Raw genomic sequence first — 21,858 nt, forward strand, 5'->3', positions numbered from 1 at the left:
CTAGTTTCTTGCTCCTAAGTATTTGTTCGTTTTCCTGCTCTTCCTCGTTATCCCTGTATGCAACGGCAGCTTGCACCATTGACATACCTCTTTTATTTCTTTTTGCTAATTTTATTTCTTTCTGTTTGGCTTCTTTGCGCCATAAGCGGAAAAAGTCAAACATCGCCGGCCGGGCTTTTCTCTTGAATAATTTGACCTCTAGGTTATCTAATATTTCTGAGTCGAAACTACCATATTGGGGCCATTTTAAAACACCATCCTTGCGGGTGTATTTTATCCACACTTCATTATATGTGATAGGACCTACGCCATGCTTTACATAGAGCTCATATGTTGGAATTCCAATCGGAGGAACCGGACAGGAATCCTCTAATCGGGAGTCCTTACTATAACCAAGACAAAACAAGTTTCCAAGTCTGCTAAAACCAGGCATCTTCGCTCACTAGTCTAGCTTCAAACTTCAAAGGATTATCTGTTACGATATTTCTCGTGAATACACAAGTCCTTCGGCTTTGGGGCTTGCAAGTACCAAATCAAAGCGTATCTCAAGGATACCAAAAACTAAGGACAAACTAAGGACTGGGAGACGCTCCACTTATACTTAACTGAAGTATTTGAAGATCGGTGACGTCGCTAGAAGACTCGTCTATCGTTTCGCTCTACCAAGGATCACTGGGTCCAAAACAAGGCGATAGGCAGGGCAGCAGTCCTTCGTAGCCGTCGGGACGCGGGGAACCTCGCAGCAAAGACCTTTGGAACCACGTCGACATACAGGGGTCGCTGAAGTGGCTGGCCGTCCTATGGAATTTTCACACGAAGCTCCTCACGAACATCTGGCTTGGACCGTCGCCGCTTGATACCGCCCCGAGTTGGGCGCCAACTGAGGTAACGGGTTTTTAGGAACCCGTTTGGTGCCAGGGGATAACACCCGAAGACCTCTGAGTTCTCCCTTGTTCCGGACCACAGAAACACTGAGTCTTCTAGTCGCAGTCAGAGATCAAGTTTTATTGGCAGCTACCAAGTAACAGGTGTCCTAGAAGCATGACAAACACGGGTCATGTGTTCTCAGGAGACTGTTCGTTTTTACAGAACCAGCCTTCTCCTTATATACAAAAATAATAGCTGCAAGCAAGAATTCTTGAGTTTACGATATGGCTATATACATATTTCTACGACAATACAAAAGAGCGAAGTCATGTAGGCAAGCCCGTATTTTAGATGTCCAATTCGTGATAGATTACCCAGCCAAGCCCGGAACTCCCATCAGATATCGGTGAAGCCCCAATAAAAGAAGGCACCTCCTAGTCATAAAACTGGCCATAAACAGGGAACGCGGACAGGCGTGTGTGTAGAAAACATGATCTGGATGTAGTGAATGGTTTGGGGCATGTTATGCATTGATGCTATCGTATTAGGCCACTGGGCGAGGAGCTGCCCAAACAGGTTTGGCTGGAGGCAAGGGAGTCAGTTGGGACAGGTCAGGGGGGAGTCAGGGAAGGTGGACGTGTCCTTTTAGATCAAGCTCGACCTTTAATTGACTTATCATGAGGGCAAGACACAAGATGGATACCGTTTACAAAATGGAGTCTGAGGGGTCGGGACGGAAACTACGATTCAGGGGTGTTAGCATGTCTCGATCATGACGCAAATGCATAGAAATGATGTCCTAATCATTATCGGTTCGTCGACACCAAATTCGTCATGGTACGTTGATGTTTCGGGACACGGGTATCGGACCTCGATACCGGGACAACAGTAGGGTCCAGAATTTCAGAACCACACTTATCACCCTGAAGGGCCCCCCTCTTTGGGTCTCGCCCATAGGTTGGGTGAGCAACAACACTCATCATGAACCCCCTACACTTTTCTTATTGCTACTTCATTGTGATGTTTTTGAAACAGTATTATTTTTATCATCTTGGAAGCAAACTAGTGGGAGGCCTTAAAATGCAGCTAGATCTGTGTCAGAGATGTCACGTGTCAAACAGCTTCTAGATAACCATTCTGGAGAAAATTCATCTTTCCGTACCTCAGTCACATGTGCCTGTCACGTCTACCTGCCACACGTGCCCCTGTCATGTCTACCTGCTACACATGTCCCTGTCACGTCTACCTGCCACACGTGCCCGTGTCATGTCTACCTGCTACACATGTCCCTGTCACGTCTACCTGCTACACATGTCCCTGTCACGTCCACCTGCTAAACGTGTCCCTGTCGTGTCTACCTGCTACACATGTCCCTGTCATGTCTACCTGCTACACATGCCCCTTTCGTGTCTACCTGCTACACATGTCCCTGTCATGCCTACCTGCCACACGTGCCCCTGTCATGTTTACCTGCTACACATGTCCCTGTCACGTCTTCCTGCTACACATGTCCCTGTCACGTCCACCGGCTAAACGTGTCCCTGTCGTGTCTACCTGTTACACATGTCCCTGTCATGTCTACCTGCTACACATGCCCCTTTCGTGTCTACCTGCTACACATGTCCCTGTCGTGTCCACCTGCTACACATGTCCCTGTCATGTCTATCTGCTACACATGTCCCTGCCCTGTCTGCCTGCTACACATGTCCCTGTCATGTCTACCTGCTACACATGCCCCTTTCGTGTCTACCTGCTACACATTCCCCTGTCGTGTCTGCCTGCCACACTTTCCCATGCCGTGTCTGTGTGCTGCTACACATGTCCCTGTCATGCCTACCTGCTACACATGGTAAGGGAGTACCAGCGAAGACTATTTTAATCAATGTGTCTCTCACCCTGATTAAAAGAAAGAAAAGCGCATGTCTGAGATTATGTCTCAGGTAGGACACTCTATTATGCGGTCAACATGTTTGTGGACTGGTAGTTAAACAATCTGGTGGTGATTCGTCAAGACCTAATAAAATAAAATCTATCAACACGTGGGTGATTGTATGTTGTGATCTACCCTTTTAAGCCATCCTAACAAATACTATGTGTAGTACCTGATAGCATATGACCAACCTGGTAAAGGAATTCAGACAGTTATTAGAATCAGATGTACCAGTATAAACCAAACTCTTGTGTTCCCTGTGTGACAAGCTTACAGCACACAGTGGTGATGACTAAAAACATATGTAACGTGAGTGCCATGTGGGTGACTCTCGCAAACGTATTATCGTGAGGATTACACAGGGACATCTGGTGGAACACAACCATATTTGCAGAAACTCAGCCTAGTTGGGTTTCTCTATCTACTTCGATACCCGGCAGGTATCTCACAAGGAATTTCCTTGTGTGCTGCGTGGGTTGTGGGTTAAAAGAAGCAAAAATTAGAGCATGTTACATAAACTATGTGATTAAGGTGTGTTAAGCAATGCAGGAGTCTTTCAAACTAGTAACGATGTTCCTAGGGGTTGACAATAAAATACGATGAGTAACGGGCTTCGCCGCTAACACGAACGGCCTGGGCATGAGTTGAGTAAGTATTACTTTGCTACAAAATAACAGCACTAGTATTGGTGTAGGTATAGCATATCTGGTCTATAAAGAATCTGAAAACAAATTGTTTGAGGCGGGCTGTCAGAAGAAACCTGCCCACTCGCGATTCTGCCGCACAGGCGCAGAATCGCGGCAGCATGCAAGGGGTTAAAGCATGCTACTCACCTGTGAGGGTCTCAAGGCGCTGGGGGCGGGGACAGGTTCGGGTCAGTCGAAGAGCCAGGTCTCGAGATCCTTCCTGAACGTGTAAAGCATTTGGGAGCGTCTGATGTCGGGCCGGGTGGGCTCCCGAGGGCGGGAGGCCACCAGGTGTTGTCCCAGGCTGAGGTGCAGGGTCCAAGGACGAGGACCTTGGTCTTCTCAGATTTGAGCTTCAGGCAGCTGTCCTGCATCAGGGCTGCCACGTTACTCATTCCTTCCTGGAAGCCGAGTCTGGTGCCTTCTGGGTTCTTGGTGTCTACCTGCTACACATGTCCCTGTTGTGTCCACCTGCTACACATGCCCCTGTCATGGCCGCCTGCTACACATGCCCCTGTTGTGTCTACCTGCTACACATGCCCCTGTCATGTCTACCTGCTACACATGCCCCTGTCATGGCCGCCTGCTACACATGTCCCTGTTGTGTCCACCTGCTACACATGCCCCTGTCATGGCCGCCTGCTACACATGTCCCTGTTGTGTCCACCTGCTACACATGCCCCTGTCATGGCCGCCTGCTACACATGTCCCTGTTGTGTCCACCTGCTACACATGCCCCTGTCATGGCCGCCTGCTACACATGTCCCTGTTGTGTCCACCTGCTACACATGTCCCTGTTGTGTCCACCTGCTACACATGCCCCTGTCATGTCTACCTGCTACACATGCCCCTGTCATGGCCGCCTGCTACACATGCCCCTGTCATGTCTACCTGCTACACATGCCCCTGTCATGGCCGCCTGCTACACATGTCCCTGTTGTGTCCACCTGCTACACATGCCCCTGTCATGTCTACCTGCTACACATGCCCCTGTCATGGCCGCCTGCTACACATGTCCCTGTTGTGTCCACCTGCTACACATGCCCCTGTCATGTCTACCTGCTACACATGCCCCTGTCATGGCCGCCTGCTACACATGCCCCTGTCATGGCCGCCTGCTACACATGCCCCTGTTGTGTCTACCTGCTACACATGTCCCTGTTGTGTCTACCTGCTACACATGTCCCTGTTGAGTCTATCTACTACACATGTCTACCTGCTACACATGCCCCTGTCATGTCTACCTGCTACACATGTCCCTGTCATGTCTACCTGCTACACATGCCCCTGTCATGTCTACCTGCTACACATGCCCCTGTCATGGCCGCCTGCTACACATGTCCCTGTTGTGTCTACCTGCTACACATGCTCCTGTCATGGCCGCCTGCTACACATGTCCCTGTTGTGTCTACCTGCTACACATGCCCCTGTCATGGCCGCCTGCTACACATGCCCCTGTCATGGCCGCCTGCTACACATGCCCCTGTCATGGCCGCCTGCTACACATGCCCCTGTTGTGTCTACCTGCTACACATGTCCCTGTTGTGTCTACCTGCTACACATGTCCCTGTTGAGTCTATCTACTACACATGTCTACCTGCTACACATGCCCCTGTCATGTCTACCTGCTACACATGTCCCTGTCATGTCTACCTGCTACACATGCCCCTGTCATGTCTACCTGCTACACATGCCCCTGTCATGGCCGCCTGCTACACATGTCCCTGTTGTGTCTACCTGCTACGCATGCTCCTGTCATGGCTGCCTGCTACACATGTCCCTGTTGTGTCCACCTGCTACACATGTCCCTGTTGTGTCCACCTGCTACACATGTCCCTGTTGTGTCTACCTGCTACACATGCTCCTGTCATGGCCGCCTGCTACACATGCTCCTGTCATGGCCGCCTGCTACACATGCTCCTGTCATGGCCGCCTGCTACACATGCTCCTGTCATGGCCGCCTGCTACACATGCTCCTGTCATGGCCGCCTGCTACACATGCTCCTGTCATGGCCGCCTGCTACACATGCCCCTGTCATGGCCGCCTGCTACACATGCCCCTGTCATGGCTGCCTGCTACACATGCCCCTGTTGAGTCTATCTACTACACATGTCTACCTGCTACACATGCGCCTGTCATGTCTTCCTGTTGCACATTCCACTATCATGTCTACCTGTTTTGCACAGGTGCCTGTCATGTCTACCTGCTACACATGTCCTTGTCATGTGTACCTGCAACACGTCTTAGTTATGTCCACCTGCTACCAATGTGTACCTGCCGCACGTGTTGTTGGCATGTGTACCTGTTGCACATGTCCTTGGCATGTGTACCTGTTGCACATGTCCGTCATGTCTAGCTGCTATACATGTCCTTGGCATGTGTACCTGCTACTCGTGTCCCTGTTATGTCCACCTGCTACACGTTTTGCTGCTGCACATGTCCTTGTCATGTGTACCTGGTATTGTTCGCCTGGTCTGATGTTGCTAGGAATGTGTTCCACTGATGGCATTGCCACGGATGGGGGGTGGGGGCATTATACGCATGACCCAGTTTACAAACTGAATGAGCGCGTGCGCAGGGCTCCCTGCAGGGGCGCAGTTTGTGTTTTCAATTTGCAAATATTCTCTGAGCAAAGTTAGATCTGTGAATTTATCAAGTCGAGTATTCCGTGGAAGAACTCGTGCAAACATTAGAATTTACAGTACACATCATTTTCTTTCTGAAGAAAGGTGAGGTTGTTGTTTCTCCAGGAAAAATATTGAATCTTATATATTGTTTTTACTGTTTAATAAGCACATTCACCATTTCTAAACTCCTGCAACGTGAAACCAATTACGATTTTTTTTTCATTCATTTTCCTAGCTCTGTTATTCAGTGGATAAATATTTGTTTGCCAAATCATTTATTAATGGGTAGAAAATCTTGCTGAAGTACGTTTTGCCGACGATATTTTGTTAGAAGCTCTAATTCGATTAGCATAATCTTGCAAATGAATAAGGAGAAACATGGTGGAAACGTCATAAAACGTCAATATGTTTAATCACACAGGATTGAGGAAACATATCTGCATATCTTGACGCAAGTGTGGTGCACGTGGTTAATGTTCCTCAACTGTCGACGTTTAGAATTGAAGCAATGTTTCATTTAAAACATGGAGGATATATATATATATAATAAATGTATATTATATATATATATGTGTATATATATCTGTGTGTATATATATATATAATATATATATATATATATATATATATATATATATATATATATATATATATATATATATATATATATATATCTGTGTGTGTGTTTATGTATATAGATTTTTTAATTATTAATATTCTTTTAAATAAAGTATATGTTGTTTTCATTCTAACAGCCGTCCTCAGGCTCCTCCCCGTGGCTGCTGGTTGGTTATGAGGACGGGTCCCTCAGCCTCTGGAGCATCGCTGAAAAGAGGGCCCTGAGCCGCCTCTCGTGCCACCAGGACCCCGTCATGTGCCTGCACTTCGACCCGGAGAGGGCGCGAGGCGTTTCAGCCTCCTCCGACAGAGCGCTCAGCATCTGGCGCTTGGATGAGCAGCAGCGCCTAGAGGTCAGTAGCGTCCTTGACAGGCGCCCCCTGCTTCCTCCTGATAGGCAGGGCCAGTGTTTATCCAGAAGTGCTTTAGACCCCGGTCATCAGTCAAAGAGGGCTACAGCAGCGCCCCCTGCTTACCGTCAGATGTCAGGCGAGACAGGTGCCAAGGTGCGCTCGACCCCTGCCTTATCTCTCCCCATCCCCAGGGACGGAGCCGGAATGTGTGAAACATTGGCCCATGCAGTGAGACCGACACCGCAGAGACCTGTCCAGGTTAATGCTGTTCAGACTTTGATTAAATGGCGGCGCTCGTCCAGGGATGCGTGTGTAGCCCTGCCCCGGTCAGCCCACGTCTTCATTTGTTCAGTATTTGTTTAAAATGCACATCTGCTTTCTGGGTTGCCAAGTTCTGCAGCTGGCAAGATAGCTCTTGTCAAATGACTTTGTATTGCGGTTTGGTTTTTCCCTCTTTTCCTCAGATCTTGTGCACAGCTGTAGAACTAAAACACATTCCACAATTCGGCATTTGCTGGCCACCTGCTTCTTCTGCTGCTCGAGGTGACGCCCTGTTGGGGAGCGCTTTGTGCAGCACTTAGGTGTGCAAACGTGGGTTCACATACATGGAGCACACGAGCACATGTTCTCGTGAGCCAGGGGGCGTTTGTGGGAGTCTCGGGTCGGATAAACCTTCAAAGCAGGTGAGCCCCGCAGACTCACACGTGTGTGGGGCTATAGAAAGCTCGTGGAAGTGCATTAACACCCTAAAGTGGTCAGAGATGGCAAGAGGAAGTAGTAAGGCAGCTTACAGGTGGAAACGGGCGTGAACACCTTTAAAATCTGTGGAGGATGAAGAGAAAGTATTCCCTGTAGAGAAAAAAACAAAAATGTAAAATTGATTTGAATAGTGCTGTAACATTTCCTTAAGTGGAACTGTAGACCCAGATTTCGCTTAGTGCAAAAAAAACTATTGGCTATTTTCCAAGCTGTGACTATTTTCTAAGTTTTATGAGTACTTATCAATTCCTCTAACATCAGAAATGCATTCTAACCGTAGGTGTAATTCTGTGTTATTATGTTTTAAACTTAGTGAACCCGTTGTTCAGTACAATTGTAATTTGGTTTAGATATATAATCTGATACCATTTGCAGTCTTTTAAATTCTACTCTTAACTCCATAGAAATAAACATTTTCTTAGGGCTTCACCCACTACTAGAACCACCACCTATCAATCAATCAATCATAGCATTTGTATAGCGCACTACTCACCCGGGAGGGTCTCAAGGCGCTTGAACCTAGAGCAGTGTTTCCCAAACTGCTACTTATCTTATTTTTTTAACATGAGGATTGGTGATTACAAACTTCTCTCAGTTTGCAGTCAGAGAAAAAAAAATAAAGTGAATTATGTGGCAATCTTCCTGAGGTACACAGATTGTGAAATGAAACACTGTAGAAATGCCATTTTTTTGTAATACATCAAAAAATAAATACATGTAAAGGAACGGTATGCATTCAGCAGTGAGGAAAGCAAAAAGGGAGCACATTTTTAATAAAATTCTGAAGTGTGATGGAAACAAAGATTTTAATAAGATCAAAACATGTCAAGAAACTTTACATGGTGATACACAAATGGTATATATTCACTTAAACCTGATTTCCAGACATCATTTATGTACAATATATATAGTTTATAGCATGTCTGTGCAAATTTAGTGGCCATTTCAATGGAAAATGCGCTGTCTCTAAATGACATGGCGCAGCCACACAATGCTTCATTTGCATTAAAGAATTTTCTGCCTAATCTCCATTAAAGCTATGTGGGTTGTGAAAGTTTGTCATTCTAAAAAGTGGGTTGTCAATCAATCAATCAATCAATCAATCAATCAATCAAACACTTGTATAGCGCGCTACTCACCCGGTAGTGTCTCAAGGCGCTTGGGGGAAGGGGGCCGCTACTGCTCCAACAGCCAGGTCTTGAGTTGTCTCCTGAAGGCGAGGTGGTCCTGGGTCAGCCGAAGGTGGGTGGGGAGGGAGTTCCATGTCTTTTCTCTGCCAGGTAGGAGAAGGATCTGCCTCCGGTGGTACGACGGCGAGGGCGAGGCTGGCGGACCGTAGCTGGCGGGTGGGCGTGTGGAAGGTCAGGCGGTCGTTGAGGTACTTGGGGCCTAGGTTGTGGAGAGACTTGTGTGAGTTGGTGAGGAGCCTGAAGGTGATCCTCTTATTGACCGGGAGCCAGTGCAGGTTCCTCAGGTGGCTGGAGATGTGGCTGCGTCGAGGGATGTCCAGGATGAGTCGGCTGAGGCGTTCTGGATGCATTGTAGTCTTTTCTGTAGCTTGGCTGTGATTCCGGCGTAGAGGGTGTTTCCGTAGTCCAGCCGGCTGGTTACGAGGGCCTGGGTGACCGTCTTCCTGGTTTCGATCGGGATCCATCAGAAGATCTTGCGGAGCATGCGAAGGGTGTGAAAGCAGGAAGAGGAGATGGCGTTGACTTGTCTGGTAATCGAGAGGGAGGAGTCCAGGATGAAGCCCAGGTGGCGTGCGTGGTCTGTCGGATTGGGGGCGGTGCCCAGGGCTGGGGGCCACCAGGAGTCGTCCCAGGCGGATGGTGATGGTCCAAGGATGAGGACTTCCGTCTTGTCTGAGTTCAGTTTCAAGCGGCTGTTCTTCATCCACTCGGCGACGTCTTTCATCCCTTCGTGGAGGCTGGTTCTGGCGGTGGCGGGGTTGTTGGTGAGGGACGGGATCAGCTGGGTGTCGTCGGCGTAGGAGATGATGTTGTGTTGGCGTGCGATGGCTGCGAGAGGTCTCATGCAGACGTTGAAGAGGGTGGGGCTGAGTGATGATCCTTGCGGGACGCCGCAGATGACTTCGGTGGCCTCGGAGCGAAACGGGGGGAGGCGGACTCTCTGTGTTCTTCCAGCGAGGAACGAGGTGATCCACTTCAGTGCCTTTTCTTGGATGCCGGTGTTGCTGAGGCGTTGGACTAGGGTGCGGTGGCAGACAGTGTCGAACGCGGCGGAGAGGTCCAGGAAAATGAGTGCCGCTGTTTCCCCGTTGTCGAGAAGGGCTCGGATGTCGTCGGTGGCTGCGATGAGGGCGGTCTCGGTGCTGTGGTTTTAAAAAGCTTGGGAAGCACCGACCTAGAGTTTTGTCCCTTTTTTATCACCTTCTGTAAAGCCAAGAGTTGGGTCCCCACTTAGCCAGTTCGGTATACAGGAATAATTTACTTTCACTTGATTGGTCTCCTTCAGGTGTAATTAATGAAGCACATATTTGGGCTTTGATACACCCAGTTTTGCTCCTTTTTAATCCGCCCCAAGTATGCAGTAAGATATAGATTTTTAAGGGTTTGTTTAGAATTGTATTGTCAAATATCAATTTCTACCAAGTCCTAAGGTGACCTTGAGCAGCCAAATATGTGTCTGGAAGGAACCCAATTTCAATAACAAAACAAGCATTTGCAATGCAATAGGTCTCGCTCGCATTGACGAGAGTTTAAGCTATTGGCAATGCAATAGCTTAAACTCTTGCCAAATAGAGACCTATTGCATTGCAAATTACGAGGCCCATGCAGAGCTTTCACACTCCTTTTTTTAGACAAGCTGCGTCTAAAGAAAGGGGCGTGGCGAAATGGGCGTGGCCGACATTAAAGTGAAACCATGGCACGGGGGCTTTGACCAAAAAAAGGCACCCGTTTGTCAAGTTGCCAAACTGATTTTTTTGGGGGTGTTAAAAGCGCCCATGCCGCGCTTTTACTTCAGTGTTGCCCACCTTTGTTTAGACAAGACTTTTCTAAAGAAAGGCGCTCGGCCTTCATGAATGTGAAAGTGCTGCATGGGTGCTAGTAAATAAAATAAAAAGGAAATAAATTAAAAACTAAGTAAGCGCGGCCCTATACTTAAAAAGGACCTCACTGCTAAAATAAATAAATAAAAAATTGTGCGCGTGCTCGCCAATAGTAAATAAAATAAAAGCGGCTGCGAGTTAGTGGATGGAATAGGGCCAAATCATTTAATAAAATAGTGCTCACCCACTTATTAAGCAGACCGTGTAACAAGAGAAGTAAAGGTTCAGTCCTTATGGGAGGTAACAAATACAGACAAGGCGGTACCAAGGAGGGACTAACAAGCCTAATAATGAATCGCAAGACAGCGTTTAGGAAAGCCAATGACACAAGCCAATTAAGAATATGGGTGGAGAGAGGGCGGGCGTCAAGTCAATACTCCAATACTGCATGCCTCACGGCAGTGCATGCGCCAAGCAGGCTCGACCTAAACACATTACACATACATTGAATACATACATAACAGAGACATAAAGTGAACAGGAGTCTTGGAACTCTCTATCCTTTTAGTAGTATCCACTCTTTGCCCATCCTCTCCAAAAAGAGGCATTTGAGAGGACAAGCATAGGACAAAGTGTCAACCCTGTGGCGTTTTCAAAGAATGAAAGGGTGCTTGTTGTCACTTCTGCTGTTTTGGTGACTCGGTGCAGTGTTTTCTAGGAGTGAGAGGGTGCTTGTTGTCACTTCTGCTGTTTTGGTGACTCGGTGCAGTGTTTTCTAGGAGTGAGAGGGTGCTTGTTGTCACTTCTGCTGTTTTGGTGACTCGGTGCAGTGTTTTCTAGGTGTGAGAGGGTGCTTGTTGTCACTGCTGCTGTTTTGGTGACTCGTGAGGTGTTTTTGAGGAGTGAAAGGGTGCTTTCTGCCACTTCTGCTTTTTTGGTGACACAGAGTGGTATTTTCGAGGAGTGAGGGTGCATGATGTCACTTCTGCTGCTTTGATGACTCATGTAGTGTTTTCGAGGAGCAAAAGGGTGCTTGATGTCACATCTGCTGTTTTGGTGACTCAGTGTGGTGTTTTCTAGGAGTGAAAGGGTGCTTGATATCACTTCTGCTGTTTTGGTGACACGGAGTGGTGTTTTCAATGAGTGAAGGGTGCTTGATGCCACTTCTGCTGTTTTGGTGACTTGTGTGGTGTTTTCGAGGAGCGAAAGGGTGCTTAATGCCACTTCTGCTGTTTTGGTGACTTGGTGTGGTGTTTTCAATGAGTGAAGGGTGCTTGGTGCCACTTCTGCTGTTTTGGTGACTTGTGTGGTGTTTTCGAGGAACGAAAAGGTGCTTGATGTCACTTCTGCTGTTTTGGTGGCTCGTGGTAGTGTTTTCGAGGAGTGACAGGGTGCTTGATGTCACCTCTGCTGTTTTGGTGACTCTGTGTGGTGTTTTCAATGAGTGAAGGTTGCTTGATCCCACTTCTGTTGTTTTGGTGACTCGTGTGGTGTGTTCGAGGAGTGAAAGTGTGCTTGATGTCACTTCTTCTGTTTTGGTGACTTAGTGTGGTGTTTTCAATGAGTGAAGGGTGCTTGATGCCACTTCTGCTGTTTTGGTGACTTAGTGTGGTGTTTTCGAGGAGCGAAAGGGTCATTGATGTCACTTCTGCTGTTTTGGTGATTCAGTGTGGTGTTTTTGAGGAGCGAAAGGGTGCTTGATGTCACTTCTGCTGTTTTGGTGGCTCGTGGTAGTGTTTTCGAGGAGTGACAGGGTGCTTGATGTCACTTCTCCTGTTTTGATGACACGTGGTAGTATTTTCGAGGAGTGACAGGGTGCTTGATGTCACCTCTGCTGTTTTGGTGACTCTGTGTGGTGTTTTCAATGGGTGAAGGTTGCTTGATCCCACTTCTGTTGTTTTGGTGACTCGTGTGGTGTGTTCGAGGAGTGAAAGGGTGCTTGATGTCACTTCTTCTGTTTTGGTGACTTGTGTGGTGTTTTCGAGGAACGAAAAGGTGCTTGATGTCACTTCTGCTGTTTTGGTGGCTCGTGGTAGTGTTTTCGAGGAGTGACAGGGTGCTTGATGTCACCTCTGCTGTTTTGGTGACTCTGTGTGGTGTTTTCAATGAGTGAAGGTTGCTTGATCCCACTTCTGTTGTTTTGGTGACTCGTGTGGTGTGTTCGAGGAGTGAAAGGGTGCTTGATGTCACTTCTTCTGTTTTGGTGACTTAGTGTGGTGTTTTCAATGAGTGAAGGGTGCTTGATGCCACTTCTGCTGTTTTGGTGACTTAGTGTGGTGTTTTCGAGGAGCGAAAGGGTCATTGATGTCACTTCTGCTGTTTTGGTGATTCAGTGTGGTGTTTTTGAGGAGCGAAAGGGTGCTTGATGTCACTTCTGCTGTTTTGGTGGCTCGTGGTAGTGTTTTCGAGGAGTGACAGGGTGCTTGATGTCACTTCTCCTGTTTTGATGACACGTGGTAGTATTTTCGAGGAGTGACAGGGTGCTTGATGTCACCTCTGCTGTTTTGGTGACTCTGTGTGGTGTTTTCAATGAGTGAAGGTTGCTTGATCCCACTTCTGTTGTTTTGGTGACTCGTGTGGTGTGTTCGAGGAGTGAAAGGGTGCTTGATGTCACTTCTTCTGTTTTGGTGACTTAGTGTGGTGTTTTCAATGAGTGAAGGGTGCTTGATGCCACTTCTGCTGTTTTGGTGACTAGTGTGGTGTTTTCGAGGTGTGAAAGGGTGCTTGATGTCACTTCTGCTGTTTCGGTGACTTGGTGTGGTGTTTTCTAGAAGTGAGAGGGTGCCGAATGTCGCTTCTGCTGTTTTGGTGACTTGGTGTGTTTTTTTCGAGGAGCGAAAGGGTGCTTGATGTCACTTCTGCTGACTTGGTGTGGTGTTTTCTAGAAGTGAGAGGCTGCTTAATGTCACTTCTGCTGTTTTGTTGACTCGTGTGGTGTTTTCTAGAAGTGAGAGGGTGCTTGTTGTCACTTCTGCTGTTTTGGTGACTCGGTGTGGTGCTTTCAATGAGTGAAAGGGTGCTTGATGTCACTTCTGCTGTTTTAGTGACTTGGTGTGGTGTTTCCTAGAAGTGAGAGGCTGCTTAATGTCACTTCTGCTGTTTTGTTGACTCGTGTGGTGTTTTCTAGAAGTGAGAGGGTGCTTGTTGTCACTTCTGCTGTTTTGGAGACTCGTGTGGTGTTTTCTAGAAGTGAGAGGGTGCTTGTTGTCACTTCTGCTGTTTTGGTGACTGTGTGGTGCTTTCAATGAGTGAAAGGGTGCTTGATGTCACTTCTGCTGTTTTGGTGACTTGGTGTGTTTTTTTCGAGTAGCGAAAGTGTGCTTGATGTCACTTCTGCTGACTTGGTGTGGTGTTTTCTAGAAGTGAGAGGGTGCTTGTTGTCACTTCTGCTGTTTTGGTGACTCGTGTGGTGTTTTCTAGAAGTGAGAGGGTGCTTGTTGTCACTTCTGCTGTTTTGGAGACTCGTGTGGTGTTTTCTAGAAGTGAGAGGGTGCTTGTTGTCACTTCTGCTGTTTTGGAGACTCGTGTATTGCTTTCAATGAGTGAAAGGGTGCTTGATGTCACTTCTGCTGTTTAGGTGACTTGGTGTGTTTTTTTCGAGGAGCGAAGGGTGCTTGATGTCACTTCTGCTGTTTTGGTGACTCGGTGTGGTGGTTTTGAGGAGTGAAAGGGTGTTCGATGTCACTTCTCCTGTTTTGATGACACGTGGTAGTATTTTCGAGGAGTGACAGGGTGCTTGATGTCACCTCTGCTGTTTTGGTGACTCTGTGTGGTGTTTTCAATGAGTGAAGGTTGCTTGATCCCACTTCTGTTGTTTTGGTGACTCGTGTGGTGTGTTCGAGGAGTGAAAGGGTGCTTGATGTCACTTCTTCTGTTTTGGTGACTTAGTGTGGTGTTTTCAATGAGTGAAGGGTGCTTGATGCCACTTCTGCTGTTTTGGTGACTAGTGTGGTGTTTTCGAGGTGTGAAAGGGTGCTTGATGCCACTTCTGCTGTTTTGTTGACTTAGTGTGGTGTTTTCAATGAGTGAAGGGTGCTTGATGCCACTTCTGCTGTTTTGGTGACTAGTGTGGTGTTTTCGAGGTGTGAAAGGGTGCTTGATGTCACTTCTGCTGTTTCGGTGACTTGGTGTGGTGTTTTCTAGAAGTGAGAGGGTGCCGAATGTCGCTTCTGCTGTTTTGGTGACTTGGTGTGTTTTTTTCGAGGAGCGAAAGGGTGCTTGATGTCACTTCTGCTGACTTGGTGTGGTGTTTTCTAGAAATGAGAGGCTGCTTAATGTCACTTCTGCTGTTTTGTTGACTCGTGTGGTGTTTTCTAGAAGTGAGAGGGTGCTTGTTGTCACTTCTGCTGTTTTGGAGACTCGTGTGGTGTTTTCTAGAAGTGAGAGGGTGCTTGTTGTCACTTCTGCTGTTTTGGTGACTCGTGTGGTGTTTTCTAGAAGTGAGAGGGTGCTTGTTGTCACTTCTGCTGTTTTGGAGACTCGTGTGGTGTTTTCTAGAAGTGAGAGGGTGCTTGTTGTCACTTCTGCTGTTTTGGTGACTGTGTGGTGCTTTCAATGAGTGAAAGGGTGCTTGATGTCACTTCTGCTGTTTTGGTGACTTGGTGTGGTGTTTCCTAGAAGTGAGAGGGTGCTTGTTGTCACTTCTGCTGTTTTGGTGACTCGTGTGGTGTTTTCTAGAAGTGAGAGGGTGCTTGTTGTCACTTCTGCTGTTTTGGAGACTCGTGTGGTGTTTTCTAGAAGTGAGAGGGTGCTTGTTGTCACTTCTGCTGTTTTGGTGACTGTGTGGTGCTTTCAATGAGTGAAAGGGTGCTTGATGTCACTTCTGCTGTTTTGGTGACTTGGTGTGTTTTTTTCGAGGAGCGAAAGTGTGCTTGATGTCACTTCTGCTGACTTGGTGTGGTGTTTTCTAGAAGTGAGAGGGTGCTTGTTGTCACTTCTGCTGTTTTGGTGACTGTGTGGTGCTTTCAATGAGTGAAAGGGTGCTTGATGTCACTTCTGCTGTTTTGGTGACTTGGTGTTTTTTTTTCGAGGAGCGAAAGTGTGCTTGATGTCACTTCTGCTGACTTGGTGTGGTGTTTTCTAGAAGTGAGAGGGTGCTTGTTGTCACTTCTGCTGTTTTGGTGACTGTGTGGTGCTTTCAATGAGTGAAAGGGTGCTTGATGTCACTTCTGCTGTTTTGGTGACTTGGTGTGTTTTTTTCGAGGAGCGAAAGTGTGCTTGATGTCACTTCTGCTGACTTGGTGTGGTGTTTTCTAGAAGTGAGAGGGTGCTTGTTGTCACTTCTGCTGTTTTGGTGACTCGTGTGGTGTTTTCTAGAAGTGAGAGGGTGCTTGTTGTCACTTCTGCTGTTTTGGAGACTCGTGTGGTGTTTTCTAGAAGTGAGAGGGTGCTTTTTGTCACTTCTGCTGTTTTGGTGACTGTGTGGTGCTTTCAATGAGTGAAAGGGTGCTTGATGTCACTTCTGCTGTTTTGGTGACTTGGTGTGTTTTTTTCGAGGAGCGAAAGTGTGCTTGATGTCACTTCTGCTGACTTGGTGTGGTGTTTTCTAGAAGTGAGAGGGTGCTTGTTGTCACTTCTGCTGTTTTGGTGACTGTGTGGTGCTTTCAATGAGTGAAAGGGTGCTTGATGTCACTTCTGCTGTTTTGGTGACTTGGTGTGTTTTTTTCGAGGAGCGAAAGTGTGCTTGATGTCACTTCTGCTGACTTGGTGTGGTGTTTTCTAGAAGTGAGAGGGTGCTTGTTGTCACTTCTGCTGTTTTGGTGACTGTGTGGTGCTTTCAATGAGTGAAAGGGTGCTTGATGTCACTTCTGCTGTTTTGGTGACTTGGTGTGTTTTTTTCGAGGAGCGAAAGTGTGCTTGATGTCACTTCTGCTGACTTGGTGTGGTGTTTTCTAGAAGTGAGAGGGTGCTTGTTGTCACTTCTGCTGTTTTGGTGACTCGTGTGGTGTTTTCTAGAAGTGAGAGGGTGCTTGTTGTCACTTCTGCTGTTTTGGAGACTCGTGTGGTGTTTTCTAGAAGTGAGAGGGTGCTTGTTGTCACTTCTGCTGTTTTGGTGACTGTGTGGTGCTTTCAATGAGTGAAAGGGTGCTTGATGTCACTTCTGCTGTTTTGGTGACTTGGTGTGTTTTTTTCGAGGAGCGAAGGGTGCTTGATGTCACTTCTGCTGTTTTGGTGACTTGGTGTGGTGGTTTTGAGGAGTGAAAGGGTGTTCGATGTCACTTCTGCTATTTTGGTGACTTGGTGTGTATGACACACACTTTGCATAGTAAAGTCTTGACTATGTCTCCACATTCTTTGCCTCTGGACTGTTGATCGTTCCGCACATTAATGCAAGGGTCAGAGAGATCAACCTCGAAGGCTTTCTTCTATGCGTAATATTCGCTTCACTCCGAACCGTGTTTTCCCCTAAGAGTGGACATCGAGTTTACTCCCCTTCTGCACTCTGAAGTACCCAAAGATTACGCACAAGCGTGGGGGTGGACGAGTCCTTTATTCTCTCCCCACTCTTGCACCTTTCCTCCCTAGACTCTTCTTGCTGCAACTAGACGTAAGAGAAGATGGGTGTGTGGTCCAATCATAACACGGCGCGCAAGGGGCACATTGGTGAGCGAACCACCGCTCTGTTCACCTCGTTTCACACTCAGGAGATGTACTTTGCCAAAAATGGAGTCTGTTGAAAAGTTTGCTCCGGAGTGGTGAATAGCACCGCAGATTTTGCGCTATATTTAATATAGCGCCCACAGCATGGAACACAGCGCCCTGCGGAAATTAGCGCTGCGTTAGAGCCCGGTGCAATTTATGGAAGCTGCTCCCAAGGGAACTATACGTCACGTGAGACCTGGCCCATCCGTCGCCCTTCTTTACTGGTATCGGACATTAAGGAAAAAGAGTATGTTCTTAATGTTAGGAAAAAACCCTTTCCCAACACCCTGGAAGCCCCGTAGCGCAGTGAGCTTCACGGTAAAATTAGCTAAAATGAGTTTGTACCAGCTCCCTGGCTCAGAGGTGGGATGCTGTTTACTCTAAAGCAGGACCACTGGAATTATGGGAGTGGGGGCGGGGTGGGGGCAAATTAAGCAGCTGTGTTCACTAAATTATACTGCGAAAAGGCGAATTGTGTGGCGTACTGCAGCACATGTTCAATCAGTTTTATTTAGCTCGTCATTTTTTACACATTTTATCAGTTTATAAGAACAAATTTCACATCAGTTTAAATCTAAGTTCAACACTCGGCAGCTGAAATGTGATCAGCCTTCTCGCGACAAAAGGCCTGTGGCGACGTGTTTGACAGTGTTTATAGTAACTGTTCATCTGTCAGAGCATGAAACAATTTTTGTTGCACAAAAATTATGCAGAAGATGGTGGATTATGTGGCAAGTGTTGCAAAGCTATAACTATGTGGAAAACGCTGCAGAATCGCATTATTCCAGTGGACTGCTTGAAATGGCCGATACAACCATTATCGTTCTTAAACGTGGAAGCATGCACGTGCATGAGATGACATCACACGAAGCACTTTAGGGAAGCACTTCCTCTGACATGAGCCTTTATGTAGGAATATGCAACTTTCCGAATAAGGGTTGTGGGGGGGGGGTCGGGGGGGCATCTGACACTCCACGTTTTAAATTCTTCTTACCAGGATCAATGTTAAATAAATGTCTATTACACTTTCGTGCATCTGCAGATATGTTCGATAGATAGATGTTCCCTTCGACTGTTTATTTTCTCCATTTTGTGCAAACACCTTTCTATCACATGCAGCTGGTGCAGAATGCATCCGGGCAGTTGTTGCTTCAGGGCAGAGTTTCTGCCCAGGGGCCTCTGAGCCTTAAGTGGCCGTCTTCGATAACGCGCGCTCGGGCCGGGCCGCTCCGTGAAAGCTGCCATTACTTGGCGTTTTATGAGCCAGCGCTAATCATTTTTCATTTAATCCCCAGAATTAACCTATTAATAACGTAAGTAAATGTCTCTCCCCCACGGGCTCTGGAACCCGTCAGAGGGGCCGGTTTCCCCGCGTTCCCGCTGTAGCGTTATTAATGCGGACCACATGGACGCCCTACATTCCAGGTGCGTGAGGCAAGGCTGGCTTTGAAGGGCCGCCGCGCCGCGTGCCACTCGCCATTTGTAACAATCAGCGGCTGCGTGCGGGCGGAGCAGGCCTTTCTGGGGGGGTTGACCCCCAGGCTTTAGATGGGGTAGAAATGGCCGCGAGTACTCGCCCTGTGCTGACAGGGGAAAGAACCAGGCGGATACCTTGGGACCTCCGTCCCCAACCCTCTCGCCTTTTAGGTCTCGCCTGTCGATGCGCATGCGCATCGAGCAAGCGAGACTATAGGGGCTCATCCAGACTTTATCTAACTTGCAAGGAATCGTGGCGATTCCTTGCAGTGCCCGTGACTTTTAAGCTCAATGCGCATGTGCATTGAGCTTAAAAGCGCGTGCACATGCCCCCAGCCGCCTGCCTTGCCTACTCTCTCTCACAGCCTCCCCCAGCTCCGCCCCCTCACTACTTGATTGCACGGCCGCTAGGCCGTGCCTCCCCTACTCTCCTCCCCCCTCCTCCTCTCCTCCCCTGCCTGCCTGCCGCTAGGCCGTGCCTCCCCTACTCTCCTCCCCCCTCCTCCTCCTACTGCCGTGTCGCACCTCTCCCCTCTCCGCCCCCTCCCCTGCCAGCCGTGTTACGGTGAAAGGCTTGTTGTTCTTTGCTCTTGTTGGAAAGATGACGTTGCCGGGGTCTCTGAGCCGCGTCTCTTCCTGCACTTATTCGCTGGCGGCCATGGTCCTGCTGCTGTCCCTGTGCGCGCTGGGGGCCGAGGGCTTAATTTTCCCACAGAAGCCCACGTGAGTACCTCCCCCCCGCCTCACCCCCACCCTTTGCCAGTCTCCCTGGATGTCAGTGTCATTACTGGCACCGGAGTCATCCCCATCACTGCCAGCAGCATCGCCGCCAGCGCTGCAAGCGTTGCTCCCACTACTCTTGCTGCCAAAAGCGCCGCTGCCCGTACTGCTGTCCGTACCATCTTTCTCAGCAGTACTGCTGCCACCGCTATTACTATCACGCTGCCAAAAGCGTCACTGCCCGTACCACTGCACTTACGATCTCTCTCAGCAGTACTGCTGCCACCATCGCGGCTAGTACTGTCAATGCCAAAAGCATCACTGCCCGTACCACTGCCCTTACTAGCAGTACCACTACCATGCAAGCATCGGTACTACCACTATCGGTACCAACGGCGTCACCTCGAGTACCACTGTATTTACGATGTCTCACAGAAGTATTATCAGTACCACAACTACTGCCCCCAGCATGCACGCCTCACTGGCAGCACCGCTGCCCTTGCCATCTCCCTCAGCAGTGCGACTGCCACCTGCACCAGCATGCACACACCTCTGCTGGTACTACCACTGCCAAACACGTCACTGCCTTTACCACTGCCCTAATGCTTTTTCTCAGAAGTACCACTGCCGGCAGTGCACGCTTCTCTTCTACTGCTGCCAACTCCGTCACTGCCAGTAACACTACTCCGGTCATCTCTCTCAGCAGCATTACCGGTACCACTACTATCAGAGGAGCCAGCATGCTTTCATTGAGGCCAGTACCACTGCCTCTCGGGAGTATTTTCTGTGCCGCTGACTCCAGCGTGCAATCCTCACTGTTACTGTCGCTGCCGAAAGCCTCACTGCCGGTAGCACTGCCCTCCAGATATGTCTCTGCAGTATTATCAGTATTTATTCCACAGCCTCGCTGCCAGTACCACTGCTCTTCAGACGCCTCTCAGCAGTATTATCGGTGCCACGACCACCAGCATGCAAGCCTCACTGCCAGTACATCTACCCTTCAGATACCTCTCAGCAGGATTCTCCGTATGTATTCCACAGCATCACTGCCCTTATCATATTTACCATCAGCGGCATCGTTGTCAGTGCCACCAGCACCCCTACCGCCAGCCTTACTGCCTATATCACCAGCAGTGCTGCCACCATCCGTACCTCCAGTACCCCAGCATCTTTGCCAGCAGTACTAGCTATACCATAAACAGTGCTACCAGGATCAACAGTGTTGGAGCAAGCATCCGTGGTAGCTTCGCCAGCAGCAGCGCCAGTGCCGTCAGCATTGCTGCCACCAGCATCACAGCCAGTGCTCCCAGCACTCACTGGCATAACTGCCACCACCCTCCGGTGTTATCATCCGAGCCGCCTGCCTCCGAGAGCTTCAAATTAAAGCATCTGTTGCTGTTGCTTCCCCAGCGCACTCGGCCTCACTTCTCCTCCCCCTAATTAACACACACTTCTTTCACGGCCGCGAGGCCATGCTTCAAAGGGATCCGCTCCCCCTGTAATGTGCAGGAATTAGTGATTTTCCATGTATCTGTGAAAACGTACTTCAAAGCGATCCGCTCCGCCCCCTGCTGCATTCACTTTCCTTCCACGTTCCCTCTTCTTCCTTCCTCTCCCCGTCTCCCTGGTGACACCTCTTTGCCCACTTCTTGTTTTTTAACTTGTTTATTCATGGCTTGCGCCGGCCGTAATTTCACTTTTTTATTCATGGCTTGCGCCGGCCGTAATTTCGCTTTTTTTATTCATGGCTTGCGCCGGCCGTAATTTCACTTTTTTTATTCATGGCTTGCGCTGGCCGTAATTTCACTTTTTTTATTCACCACTTCCTTAGCGGATGAAGAGGGGCTTCTGGGTTTAGGCGGGGATGGGGGGAGGACGCCAGTCAGCTATTATTATGAAGACCACCTATAGAAACCAATTCAGCATGCCGCAGGCTCTTTTATTGAAACACACTGCTAGTCTGGGCGCCCGCACGTGACGTGACTTCATAAATCCTTTAATATTTATATATTTATTTTTTTAGCATCAGAGCCCTAAAGTCCCCAAGCATGATGTCCAGGGGAGACAGCATGGGTTGAAGACCCTTCTGGCCCTGGGGACACTACCAGACTGAGAGAGGCTCTGTTTGGGTGTGGTGCTATTGTATATGTGTATGGTGTTTACTGATGC

General features: G+C 48.4%; 1 protein-coding gene across 4 annotated transcripts in view; it reads left to right on the forward strand.

The window, feature by feature from the left end:
- Positions 1 to 21,858, forward strand: part of GNB1L (G protein subunit beta 1 like) — a 501,997-nt gene that overhangs the window by 453,690 nt on the left and 26,449 nt on the right. For all 4 annotated transcript variants that reach the window (XM_078667934.1, XM_078667935.1, XM_078667937.1 and 1 more), the window contains one exon: positions 6,867 to 7,082. In XM_078667934.1, coding sequence (XP_078524060.1) covers positions 6,867 to 7,082 — 216 coding nt within the window. The remainder of the gene's footprint in view (positions 1 to 6,866; positions 7,083 to 21,858) is intronic.

The sequence above is a fragment of the Lissotriton helveticus genome, chromosome 11 (assembly GCF_964261635.1).
Source record: "Lissotriton helveticus chromosome 11, aLisHel1.1, whole genome shotgun sequence".
NCBI lineage: Eukaryota > Metazoa > Chordata > Amphibia > Caudata > Salamandridae > Lissotriton > Lissotriton helveticus.